The 14,463-nt window shown below is 33.2% G+C and overlaps 1 protein-coding gene across 10 annotated transcripts in view; it reads right to left on the bottom strand.

Annotated features, from left to right (window-relative positions):
• Positions 1-14,463, bottom strand: part of CNBD1 (cyclic nucleotide binding domain containing 1) — a 490,155-nt gene that overhangs the window by 428,842 nt on the left and 46,850 nt on the right. For all 10 annotated transcript variants that reach the window (XM_045050105.1, XM_045050106.1, XM_045050103.1 and 7 more), the window contains exon 2: positions 6,307-6,379. In XM_045050105.1, the coding sequence (XP_044906040.1) occupies positions 6,307-6,371 (65 nt within the window). In that variant the 5' untranslated portion in view covers positions 6,372-6,379. The remainder of the gene's footprint in view (positions 1-6,306; positions 6,380-14,463) is intronic.

Genomic DNA, 14,463 nt, shown 5'->3' with positions numbered 1-14,463 from the left:
GAGGGTTACTAGAGGGGAAGTGGTTGAAGGATGGGTTAAATAGTGATGGGTATTAAGGAGGGCATGTGTTATGATGAGCACTGGGTGTTGTATGTAAGTGATGAATCACTAAATTCTACATCTGAAACTAATATTACACTATATATGAACTAACTAGAATTTAAATAAAACTTGAAGAAAAACCACATAAGTTTTCCCATGCAGCTCAAACCTGTGTTGTTCAAGGATCAACTGTACTTATGTTTATTGGATTATTATAAAAGTCTGTGATAAAGGATTCAGATGAACATCCAGATGGAACAAATGCATTGGGCAAGATATATGGTAAGGGGTACAAGGCTTCCATACCCTCTCCAGGCACAGCATTTAATCAGCACCACCACATGTTAACCAACCCAGAAGCTCCCCAAACCCCATGCTTCTGGGTTTTTATGGAAGCTTCATTACATAGTCATGACTGATTAAATCACTGGCCATTAACAATTGATTCAAACTCTAGCCCCTCCCAGGAGGTCATGGGGTGGGACTGAAAGTTTGAACTTTTTAAACACGTGGTTGGTCTTCCTTCAAAACCAATCCCTTGGTGGCCTCAACTACCACCTCATTAACATAACAACAGACACCTTTATCACCCTATCATTTAGGAAATTTCAACAGTTTTAGGAGCTCCCTGCCAGAAACCAGACCAAATATATATTTATTATAAAATACAACATCACAGAGGGTTATTGACATTTGGATAGAACAATGTGCAGGATTTTACTGCACACTACACTGTTTACAATGCCTAGTTCCTACCCATTTATTATAAGTGTCATCTCCCAGTCCACGTTTATATGCCCCTGGGAAAGGTAATGCCTCAGGTAGAGAATCTTGCTCTAGACAGTTGAAGATAAGCACATGCACTTTGGGTAAAATAACATTAATAAGTACACCCTGAATTACAAGCTTCCAAGGTGTTCACAGCCTATAAAATAAATGCAAGATTCAGTCTATCTCTGCCTACCTTTTCTGCCACCACTGGATTGACAGTGCAAATTGTGGTCATTTGAACAGTAGAAACTGTTCAAAATAAAAATTGATTTCATTCCTGATAAATGTTTGTGAAATCGCAGCTTGGTTAATTTCCTTTATCTATCATAAACCATATTTTCAAAGTTCTTTTTGTCTCCTTTCTTATCCACACTTTAATTCCTTAAAAATAAAAATTGCCTAACTCTTCATATCTTCATTTTATGTCAAAAAATATGGTTATGTCTAGTATGTCAACATATTATTATGTATTAGTAAAACACCCTCACTAAGAAAAAGAAAGATAATATATTTTGAAATGAAAATAGTTATAATGAAGAACTAGCCATTATCAATAGACTCTAAAAGCCTTAACCTTGTCCAGGAGCTGCTTTAAAATAATTTGTATTGTCTCTATCAACTTCTAATTCTCCATTAATTTAATGTACTTTACCTTAACCTGAAGCAATAAGAAAGAAACAATTATTAAATGTCAGTTTTTTGTATTTTTATTGATGACTATAATTTTAATGGTATAATATTCATCCTTTTTATTATTAAAGCATGAAATTAAAAGATACAGTTTGGGAAAATTAGGCAAAATTAATCACCTGTATGTTAAGGAATTTCCACCAGATGATTTCTGACTTAACTTTCTGTTCTACAATCCTCTGACTCTATAATATTGTGTCTACGGGGAAATGACGAATGCTAGGTAGTCAACTTAAAAATGAACTTTGGGCTGGGGGTGCCTGCGTGGCTCAGTCTGTTAGGCATCCAACTTCGGCTCAGGTCATGATCTCACATTTCATGTGTTTGAGCCCCACGTCAGGCTCTGTGCTGACAGCTCAGTGCCTAGAGCCTGCTTCAGATTCTGTGTCTCCCTCTCTCTCTGCCCCTCCCCCACTTGTGCTCTGTCTGTCTGTCTGTCTCTCTCTCAAAAATAAATATTTTTAAAAAAATAATGAACTTTAGGCTAAAACCTATTTATGAGTTATAATCTCCATAAGTGTAAAAAGTATATAGTTAGTATAACTACATCCATATTTGAGACTAAATGGCTATATATTAGTAATATTAATCACTAATAAATATTAAACTCTATATCCCAGTCACAAAGCTAATTGTCTGATTAACACTATTCTTATACAAATGCACAAATGCATATGCATCATAACTTTGTGTCTTATATTTCCAATTCAGACATGTTTAAAGGTTTTTCCCTGAAATTACAAGAATTGGTCACATAAGAAAATGCGGTTGCAAACATGTAGCCTCATGTTTGTTTGTTTGTCTGAAACTTAGGAGAACATATATTTCCTTTTAAACCATACTACTCTGTTTATAACCAAGTAAATTTAACTTTAAACAAAAGAGCTGACTGATCATAAAGTACTTTGATAAGGAAAACAATCCTCAAAGCATACAGTTCAGGAAGAAAATTGGAATGTCAAACCAACAGTTGCTTTAAAAAATGTTTAAAAATTATTAGCTCTCTAGACAATACTAAAAAAATAAATAAATAAAAATTACACACTATAAATATGTACCTATCCTCCTAATCAACACAGGTAGAAAACCCATATATGTATATATATTTTAGGCATGAAGAAGATAGTTATTTATACTGAACATAAGAGTGTAATTCAGTTCAAAACATTGACCTCTATGACAAATGTCTAGGGGTAGGAAGCAATAAGGTAAATCTCCTGCCCTTATGGAACATATGTAGTCTACTAGGGATAAAAAATCCTACATCTAAGAATTTAGATGTTATATCAAAGTGACATCATCCCTCTTTGTTACTAAATTTTCTTTTACTTGTGATAAAAAAAATTCCAGAATAATATACCAACATACTGTATCTATTCTGAGAGAAGAAATATCAGACAAACACCAAGTGACTGACCACATGCATATGGAGAGCAGCTACCACACACTGGTACAAGGTATAAAATCCAGTAACAAGAGCTCTCATATGCCCAGTAGGGGACAGGAGCAGCTTCAACAACTGGGATTGAGTACAGGGTAGAGGCACATGGGAAGTGGTGGAGAGTAGCAGCCTCCCCTCCATCTTCCCATCCTGGGCCAAAGGAAGCACAACTATAAGGAAGATATATAAATATAGACAGAGGTAGAGGTAGAGGTAGAGGTAGAGGTACAGATAGAGATAGAGATAGAGATAGAGATAGAGATAGAGATAGAGATAGAGATAGATATGTAGCTATATATCTATAATCAAACCCTTGGTAGGTTTCATGTATAAAAATTTCAATCCTTGAGTCATTTAATTCTCAGCCTTTCTTTTTTAATTCTAGGGGAAGAATATTTCATTGGTCATTTTTAACATCTAGCAGATAAAGAATAAATAAATATGAAGGAATACATTTGTCTTATATCTCTTCCCAATTTGTTAAAATCAATTAAAAGCTTTGTAATTCTGAAAGAATTCAATGTATATATTTCTGATAAACTCCATAAAGAAATCTCATTAGGAAAAAGGACCTGAATTGCCATGCCATCATTAATTTTTTATAATTTATTTTCTTATTCTAAAAAAATATTCATTTTCATGTCTATGGCTGTATTTGTAATCCTATATTCTTTTTCTAAACCTAAACCCAAAACATATATACAGGTATGCTAAAACATGCCCTCTCCCAGACCCCTGGTGTGTACCAGTTCCTCAAAAGAAAACATCCAAAAAACTCTGGGGATTTGGTATCTAAGAGAAGGCACAGTAAATGTGGGATTTAATAGAAGGAAGTCAGGCAGGACAACCAGACTGGGCTTAGAGAAGCTTATTGTCTGATGGGAGAATACTACTTAGGAGAGATTATCAAACCTGAAAGATGAAAGCTGATAATATTTATGTAAAATGGATACTTTGGCCGACCTACATCTAGATGATTTACTCTCTTACTATGATCACCCAAGGTGGGGGTTGGGGGGTAGGTCTAGAAACATGTTTGGTTTTCTGTTTTTTGTTTTTTATGTCTGGGCTAAAAAAGCAAAAAAGGAAAATGAAAGGAAAAAAAAAAAAAAAAGTTCGGCTCCAAAGCCTTAAATAGCTTTAGGTTTTTATGTGTTAGAAAAGAGATCAGTATATAAGACAAGCTCAACAGTTAAAAACTTGGATGAGCCTTTTTGAATACCATTAATAATTTAAAACATAACATTTATATAGCTTTCACTGTGTGCCAGGCCTTGTTTACGTTACATATATTATTTCATTTAATTGTCCTAATAACTCTGTTTAATAGGTACCATTATTATCTCCATTTTAAAATGAGAAAACTAAGGTAAAGAGAAATTAAGTAACCAATCCAAGGTGGCACAGCCAGTAAGTAGCTGAGCCAGGATTCAAACCAGGTGACCTGACTCTGGAGTACATGCATTTGATTCTTCATCCTGTGCTGAAAGGAACTGAGAGTTAGGAGGAGGCATAAGTACATAGAGAAAAAAAAAATCATTCTTGGGAGAAATCCGAGGAATATAAAAAAACCATGTCCTCCTCCCTTTCCCTTAAAAAGAAGAAATGGGAAGATCAGTGAAGGTCTCTAAATAATTTGGAATCAAAAATACAAAAAAATAAAAAACACCAGAAACAACAAGTATTGGTGAGGGTGTGGAGAAAAAATAACTCTCTTGCACTGGTTCAGCCACTCCAGAAAACAGTATGGAATTTCCTCAAAAAGTTAAAAATAGAACTACCCTATAATCCAAGAATTGCACTACTGGGTATTGACCCCAAAATTACAAAACACTAATTCAAACAAATACATGCAACCCTATGCTTACTGCAGCATTATTTACAATGCCCAAACTATGGAAGCAACTCAAGTGTCCATTGATAGACAAATGGATAAAGGAAACATGATATATATACAACGGAATATTATTCAGCCATCAAAAAGAATGAAATCTTGCCATCTGCAACAACATAGATGGAGCTAGAGAGTAGAATGCTAAGCGAAATAGATCAGAAAAAGACAAATACAACATGATCTCACTAATATGTGGAATTTAAGAAACAAAACAAATAAGCAAAGGGGAAAAAGGAGAGAGAGAAAAACCTAGAAACAAACTCTTAACTATAGAGAAGAAACTGATGGTTACCAGAGGGGAAGTGGGTGGGAGCATGGGGCAAATAGGTGATGGGGATTAAGGAGTGCACTTATCATAATGAAATTAATTAATTAACAACAGGATGTGACTTAGATTTTTTTTTTAAGTCTATTTATTTTGAGAGAAAGAGAAACAGAATCCCAAGCAAGCTCAGTGCTGTCAGTGCAGAGTCTGACACAGGGCTCAATCTCAAGAAACTTGATGGGACTCCATCTCAAGAACCTTAAGATCATGACCTGAGCAGAAATCAAGAGTTGGACGCTTAACCAATTGAGCCACCCAAGCATAGATATTTTAAAATAGAGAGATAAAGTCTGTACAGTTGTTGGGGCATTTTCTCAGCAGTCCCATTAAAGCTGAGGCAAGGTCCTCTCTTAGTAAAGTGGGAGAGTGGATGGACACTGACTGATATGTAGAAAATAACTAGTTTTATAATTTCAATAATCCAACTTGGGAAAAGTAATTGACAAGACAATAAATTTTTAAAAATTACATCTTCAGAGATGCCTGGGTGGCTCAGTCAGTTAAGTATATGACTCCTGAACTCAGCTCAGGTCATGATCTCGAAGCTTGTGAGTTTGAGCTTCTACATCGGGCTCTGCACTGATGGTGTGGAACCTGCTTGGGATTCTGTTTCTCCTTCTCTCTGCCTCTCCTTCACTCATGCTGTCTCTCCTTCCCCCTCTCTCTCAAAATAAATAAATAAACATCAATTTTTTTAATAAATAAATAAAAATAAAAATTATATCATCAAGTATCACATACCTTAGGAATCCTGAGCTTTGAGCCCTAATATTTCCTAGTTCTTTGGCTCCAGTATATTTCAATGAGGCATTTCCTGGGCACTGCTAAAGCACTTATTTCACTCTGGATTTGTGTTTTCAACCATTTAAAGCTTTCTTCCCTTATGACTGTTTTTTAAATACTAAAAAGGGCCCAGGTAAGGATGAATTATGTTTGTTTCACACCCAATTGTTTCCTTAAAATATAGCATATATTCTGCCCCTTCAATCTAAAGAAATAACCTCCAGGTTTTCAAATGTTTTTATCTATGTGGTAAATCAAGTACCTATGAGTCAACATTGGTTTATTACAACACTTTATTCATAAAACAAACATGTTTTTATTCATTTGAATGATAGAAAAAGAAACATATGAATAACTTACCTAGATTGTAGTCCTCTCATATGGCACAATGCATTCAACTGACCATAATCAATGTACTTAGACATTTTCAACTCTGAAAAAAAAATCAATTAAAAATTTGGGTAATTTTCTATAATCTTAGTAATAAAGATTGTATATAGAGTTTAATTACAAATAGTAAAAGAATTCATCAACCATGGAAGTGAAGTATTATCAGTCTTTGATACATAAGCAGCATTGAATAAGGTGATTAAAACAAAGAAAGAATGTAATGGTTTTCACTGATGTCAAATCTGGTCTGACATTGTTTATTTTTCTGGAGTTTATAGGTGTCATATATGTTTCTCCTCTATAAGTAAGCCTTTCAGAATCCCCATCCCATACCTTGAGAATGTGAACTGACAATGACATGACAATTCAAAGAGTTTTCCTGAGGTCCCTGTCACTGTCTCTGTCTCTGTCCCTGTGTCTCTCTCTCTCTGGAATACTACTAGTTTTTATTCAGTCCTATGCAGGCCTCCATCTTTGGCTAGCCCCATTTCAGAGCACCTTCCAATATCTGGATTCAGTTTGCAATTTCTTCTGAAGTTAATATGTAAGCAAATCACACAATATCCCTTAAGAGCAGAAAGGTAGTCATAGACAAGAAGCAAGCTAATTGTAATTCTCCTTCAGTGCCAGAAATAACTGACATCCTTCAAAGGAGATGAAAAGGAAGATAGAGTATTGAGTGCAATGAGCATCATTAAAATGATGGGCACTCACATCCTACGTCCTCTCCTTTTTCCAGGAGAATGCATGCTGTTAGAAATGCTGCAAAACAGAAAGCAGTAATAAATAAACAACATGCACATTATCTCTTCCCTTAGGGCAAAGGTATTGAGAAAATCAGCAGCTTAATGCATTTCTAAACTTCTTGAAATGTAACTATTAACCACATTCTAATAAGGAAGAAATAGAATTTGACATGTCCAAATTTATCAATTTTAATTTCAAATTACTGAATCATAAAATTTGACAGTTTTGTTTAAGACTTTTGTGATCTAAAATTAATCATCAATAATATATGGCAGTTTCTAAATATGAAATTTAAATAAAACAAATTTAAACAGAAAACTGGCTGCTATCCATATAAATAAATCATTACCATTTAATAAAATTGAAAATACTAATTACATGATTTAGGTATTTTCTTACCTATATTACTCAGTTAAGCCTTAAGAATCAAAAAAATCACCTAATTTCACTTTAGCAACATATGGAATACTTATTTTAAATAAGCCAAGTTATAGCTAGATTTTATCAAAACTACTTTTAAGTATATTCATATTTCTGACATAGAATATTAAATAAAATCTTAATTATAGTAGTTTTTAGACTGATAGATGAAGAAAAGATTTCTATGGGGGCACCTGGGTGGTTCAGTTGGTTAAGCATCTGACTCCTGATTTCAGCTCAGGTCATGATCTGATGACGGTCATGAGACCAAGGCCACATTGGCTCTCCACTGGGTATGGAGCCTACTTCAGATTCTCTCTCTCTCTGCCCTTCCCCTGCTCTCTCTCTCTCTCTCCCTCAATGGGAAAAAAAAAAGACAGAGACTTCTATGAAGTATCAGTTTAGTCCAGTTTAAAAATCGGATCAGAAATAGCCATGGTGACTGGTATAGACAGGAAAAGGGGGTAATTGCCATAGAGATTTTTTTTTAACGTTTATTTATTTTTGAGACAGAGAAAGACAGAGCATGAACAGGGGAGGGGCAGAGAGAGAGGGAGACACAGAATCTGAAACAGGCTCCAGGCTCTGAGCTGTCAGCACAGAACCCGACGCGGAGCTCAAACTCATGGACCATGAGATCATGCATGACCTGAGCCGAAGTCGGACGCTTAACCAACTGAGCCACCCAGGCGCCCCGTCATAGAGATTTTTAAAACAGGTCAAGGGTTGAGAAATTTTGGCTTAAAAGGGGGATTTTTAAAAGTAAATATTTTCACCTTCAGCTTAAGTACCTTACAAAGAATATCACAGGATGGATATTATAAAACTAAGAATTGCTAACAAAGAATAGAAAAATGGAGAAATCAACTGGCCTGAGAAAAGCTACAGCACTTGAGGGTAAGGCTTTGCAATAAACTTGGCACAGCAAGTAAACTCAAAACTACAATAGCCTATATAGTAAGTACTCAGAGCCTAGAAGGACACTTCACAATTCATCAAAAAATTTCTTCTTTGCTGATTCTTATTTCCAAGAGGTATTTGTCACAAGGGACTTTACAAAAAGGGTTTTGAACAATATAATGGATCTTGTCTTTGAAGCACTTTTGTGAAAAAAAGGCCAATAGATTTCAACATGAAATTGTAACTTTGTAAACACCGGAAGTTGAGCTTTTCAGATGATCAAATCTAATACCAGGATAAAGCCTAAGGAGTTCAGAAGGTACTAGGTTTACATCTGTTTTCTAGTCTTGTTTTCCCTCATGAATATGTCTTAGTTGGGCTTCTCACAGAAGTAGAGTGGGCTTCACCTTATAATGGGGGTAAAATCATGGATTTTGAGCACAGTTTGTTTGAAAGAAGATTAAAAGCTGATATAAAAGGGTGATTACAAAGTAAATTCTAAGCTAGAAACAAAGAACAAGAAATCCATGACGCAATCAAAAAGCCAATTTTCTTTACTGATATAATGCTCACTATATATTATTGAAATAGAGAAACTAAAATCCAGTGTTTTATCTGAGTGATACATTGGTGATCATTTGTTTTTATGTGTTAATGTCCTTAAGGGGTAGATATGTATTTCCATATTCGTGCAGTATAGTGAGTTATGTAAGCTTATATGGGGGTTATAAAGATTTGCTAAAAATGGGTCTGGTGAGTGTTAAAATAAAATTAAACCATTTTTCCCCAATAAACTTTCCCTTAAAAGGTAAATACCCCTTGCAAAAAGCTAAGAAGAAGCAATAAAATAAGTGAAGGCTTAAAAATATGTAAATGCAAAACTACTATATACTAGGAGACTAGACTTATCGGAGTGGCTACTGGGCAACATAAAAGAGATGAACAGCAGAGACAAAGAGAAAATGTGACAATGACCAAGTGGAAATGCCAGAGTATGGCTAGCTAGAAAACAGAAAGCTAGGACTTCTTCAAAAGTACTTGCAGGATACACTCTAATCCAATGATAAGGAGAACTTTGCTTAATGCAATATTCAGAGCACAAAGAAGCAGGTCAGCAGCAATAGCAACAGAAACATTAATGGTAAGAATAAATAAAGGATTCATCAGACACTATAAGCATGATTAATTCTTTCTATACACACTTGGATAAGTGATCCAGTTCTACATTTTTACGTTAGTCTAAATGTGTGTAATAATAGGGAATTAAACATACCTACATTGATGGTTAATAGAGTATTTATTTGTTTCCTTTGAACTAATTTTTGTATATAAAACCCATGATATATATGGAATGTAGGGCTGGACAAAGATTCCACATATACTCGTTTTTTTTTTAAGAATTAGATTGTTATGGTGGTAGGATGACAAATGTTAGGTGGCAATCAACACAAAGGCAGTTTGTCTCAGTCACTGAAGAGAAATAGAGGCCAAATCAACTGCACAAGGAATAGTCAATGATACTGTAATAGAGATGTAAATGGACAGATGGTAGCTACACTTGTGGTGAACACAGCATAATGTATAAAGTTGTCAAATCACTAAGTTGTACACCTAAGAAATTATAACTAAACAGGCTATGTTAAGGAAGAAGAGAAAGATAAAATTATGACAAAATTTCCATTAGAAATAGTAAAAATGACAATATTTAAGAAAATATAATCACAGAACATAAAGGCTAACATTAAAATAGAGGGAAAAAAAAGAAAGTGATAAATGAATATAGAAAGCAGATACCATATGTGGAAATTTTTCCTGAACAAGAAAACATAAATAATGGTATAGGGAAAAAAAATGTTCCCACACATAACATAAGAACATTGTTCTCATATATAAGACCTGAATATGAAGAACTAAATACCATGACCCAGAAAGGGAAAGAGAAAACATAATACATGATTTACAAAGATATCAGATATTCTAGATTCTACTGGTTGAATAAATTAATGTAACTATGTTTTGAAGATAAGCTATTATTTTAGCCCCCAGCCAAAACTCAGTTTGACTTTAATCTTCTCCACAGCAAAGTCCTGACAAACAGTAAGACAAATGAAGGGGGACAGGAAATATAAATAAATAAATATATATATATATATACATAAATATATAAATATATAAATATATAAATATATAAATATATAAGTATATATATAAAGGGAATTTTGTTATTATATATTATATATATTATATTATTTATAATTTTTATTAATCATATATTATAATGATATATAAATAATGCAAATATATTATAATATAATATATTATTTATAATATATTTTATATAATAAATAAAATATATAATATAATTGTAATTAAATTATATATATTCAATATAATATTATATATTATTATATATAATGAGTTTTATTTTCCAATAAATATAAAAGAAATATAAGACCTAAAAGAATATAAAGTATCATAATCCCTCTTTGAAAAATACAATGTGATAAACATGCATCTGAAACTTAAATAATATGGACACTATACTAATAAAGGGTAGGTAAATTCTGTAAACCTTAACACAAATAATAGATTCCACATAGATTCTAATGAAAAGGGTATAAAAAGTAATAGTAATAATTTGGAAATTTCAGCAGAGAAGTGAAAGCATAAAATATATTTGTGCAGACCTCCTCACATAGCAGATAATTACTATTTACAACTTAAAGCATATTTTAAAATAATGGGGCCCTGATAATAATATTTGAAAGTGGGGCTCTGGGACACCTCAGTCAGTTAAGCATCCAACTCTTAGATCAGGTCTTGATCTCACAGATCATGTGTTCAAGCCTGACATTGGGCTCTGCGTTGACAGCATGGAGTCAGCTTGGGATTCTTTGTCTCCCTCTATCTCTGCCCTTCCCTTACTCGCACACTATCTCTCTCTCTCTCTCTCAAAATAAATTAAACAATAAACATTAAAAATAATAATAATATTTGAAGGTATGAATGCAACTAGTAAAAGACTTAAAAATTAATATTCTTACTAATCAAATCATGATGTGAAGTGGGAAATTTTTCTCACTGTATACTAGGTTGTGAATATTCATTATCTAATGTTGATAAATCAAGAAACAGAGATTTAGGTATGGAATCTATTAAATATTTTTGTGTTCCAAATTATATGACAGTAAAATTCATAAAGCAAAAATTTCAGGAATAAATGGAGACAAAATAATCTCAATAGTAACTTTCTTTCCTTCTTACCTACAAATGAAGTAAAAAGTAAATTCAAAAGATCTGGGTCTTTGAAGGGAAAAAATAAATGACTTGCTTATCTTAACAAGGAAAATATGTAATAAGTACTCAAGGTCAGAAATGAAATTGAGAATAACTATAAACATCATTATAAAGAAAATCAAGAGTATTTTTAAAGCTATATACCAAAGTAATAAAAAAAAACTGATTTTTCAGGAAAATGCATATTACCTAAATTGACCATAGAAGGGAGAGAAAATTTAAATAAATCAGCTGCCTTGAAAGAAATGGAGAACAATCTTATAGCAGTTTTTCTCTGCCATCCCCCTACATGCACACAAATAAAATATAATCATAGGTCATTTCTATCAAATATTTATGTAAGAAATAATTCTAGTGCTAGTTAAATGCTTCAGAACACAGAGAAGAAAAGCTTCCAAATTTCTTTGATGAAACAAGCAAAACACTGATACCCAAATGTGACAACTAGAGCATGAAAAAGAAAACCAGAGACTGATTTCTTTTACAAATAAAAATAATTATTATAGGGGCAGCCAGGTGGCTCAGTTGGTTAAGCCTTGGACTCTTGATTTCAGCTCAGGTCATATCTCACAATCTGTGATATCGAGCCCCACATTGGGCTCCATGCTGACAGCACAGAGCCTGCTTGGGATTCTCTCTCTCTCCCTCTCTCTCTCTCTGTCACTCCCCTGATCACACAAACACATAATCTCTGTCTCTCTCAAAATAAATAAACAGTTTTAAAAAATGAATATTATCAGTATATGGTGCCCAGAAACATACTAACAGAGTATTATCACACAACAAAGTTCGATTTATCCAAGTAATTCAAAGAAATTTCAATGACAAAATATAACCATATAATTTACAAGTCAGAATTTAAAAAATCATAATCTCCACAGATACAGAATGAATATTCAATAAAACTCAGTATTGTTCTTAAATAATTTAATTTTTAAAAAGCTTCTTTTCTTAACTTGATGAATATATCAAACCAAAAGAAAGAATCATGTTTAATGTTGGAGCTAGAAGCAATAGCATAAGTTGCTATTATGCTTAATAGCATAAGATAAAAATATCCATCAGTACTGCAAATTTTTGGAAGTACCAAACTACACAATTTGATAAAAGAAATACACAAATGATGAAAAGTAGGAAAAAAAAGAGACAAAAACACTGCTTGCAAAATGTTATACAGGTAGAAAACAGAATCGCATAGACTGTAAACCCATCAGCATAGTCACTAAAACAGTAAAGAAAGTAAACATTCAAAGAAAATACAGTATATATTCAATAGTTCCTTCTTGTCTCTAAACAATTGTGTCTTAAAACAACTGGAATAGTATAAGAAGGTAGGCATCAATGCCAGCTGTAAGTGGGAGGTGAAAGGTAGGATGTCACAACAGCCAAAAACAAGATGTGGAGGGCATCCATGTGTGGGGGTGGGCCTGTGCTGAGTACTGGAGTTCAAGGGGTGTGAGGAAAGCAATATGAAGTGGGAGAGGGAGGGGATCTGTCAGTGCTGAGTGTTAGACCCTTAGTGGGGATAAGATGGCAGTGAATATGGAAGATTAGCTACATAAAGGAAACTGATCAAAGGTATAATTAATAGGAGTAAAGTTTCTTGCTTCAGAGAAGGGAATTACAAGTATAGAAAGCAAGAACATTAGAATGAAGCCTATAGTGTTGCATGTTGCACTGCAATTGGAATAAATTGGTGTAAGCTCATGCTTTTCAATAAATTGATATGCAAATAAACATAAATATAAATTTTTATTCCTAGGATCTTTCCTCTAAGAGGACTTGGGAACAATAACACCCTAACATCAATGAACATACATAGCACCCAGATCTTGACTTCTAAATATAATTCTGCATTAAAATGAACCAGGGTTCGTTGGGAAAATGGCTGATTCTAGGGCTCAGATAGGGAGCAAGAAAATGCTTAGACTAACTTGAAGGCATTTCCAGTGGACTGTGAACAAGCTGGACACCAGACTATATAATGATAATAACTCATCAGGAGCCTTTGAACAAACTAGGAAATTATAATTTTACATTTATTTAATATTTTATGAAAACTGGATATTTCCATACTTTCAAAATACCTCTTCACAAAATACTTATTAATTAAAAAAGGAAAAAGTAAATTTACTGCAAAGAAGATCTCCATATAACCACCTTAATCCATTGTTTAAAATGAAATCATCCACCCAATAAGATGGAAAGAGAACACAGTATCACTTCTATGGCATTTCTACCAAAGATATCCTACTTGAATCTAATCATGAGGAAAGATCAGAGAAACCAAACTGAAGTATATTCTACGAAATAACTGATTTGTAATCTCCCAGCATTGAAAGGCAAGGAAAATGGAGAATGTTCCAGACTAAACAGAGAAGACAAGACAATGAAATGCAATATGAGATTTTGAATTGGATCCTTTTACTATAAGAATCATTATCAGAACAATTGGCTAAATTCAAATGGGAGGGGGCTAAGAATTAGATTACAGTAATTTATCTGTGTTAATGTTTTTACTTTGATGGATATATTGTGATTATGTAATAAGTAATTCCTTATTTTTAAAGAATACATGCTAAAATATTTAAGGCAAATTGAGTGTCAAATGGCTCTGAAAAAATAAGTTTCGTTATATTAAACTTACAAAATTTCCATAAGATTGCACTTTCAAATTTTTTAAATTTTACTTTTAAAAATTTAATAGCTTTTTCATATGATGACTTTTATACTTAGAAAATATAATGAGGAAAAGATATCATT

The sequence above is a fragment of the Felis catus genome, chromosome F2, assembly GCF_018350175.1.
Source record: "Felis catus isolate Fca126 chromosome F2, F.catus_Fca126_mat1.0, whole genome shotgun sequence".
In the NCBI taxonomy this organism is placed as follows: Eukaryota; Metazoa; Chordata; class Mammalia; order Carnivora; family Felidae; genus Felis; species Felis catus.
Note: the sequence above shows the minus strand (reverse complement) of the source record. Positions and strands in the feature narration are given on the sequence as shown.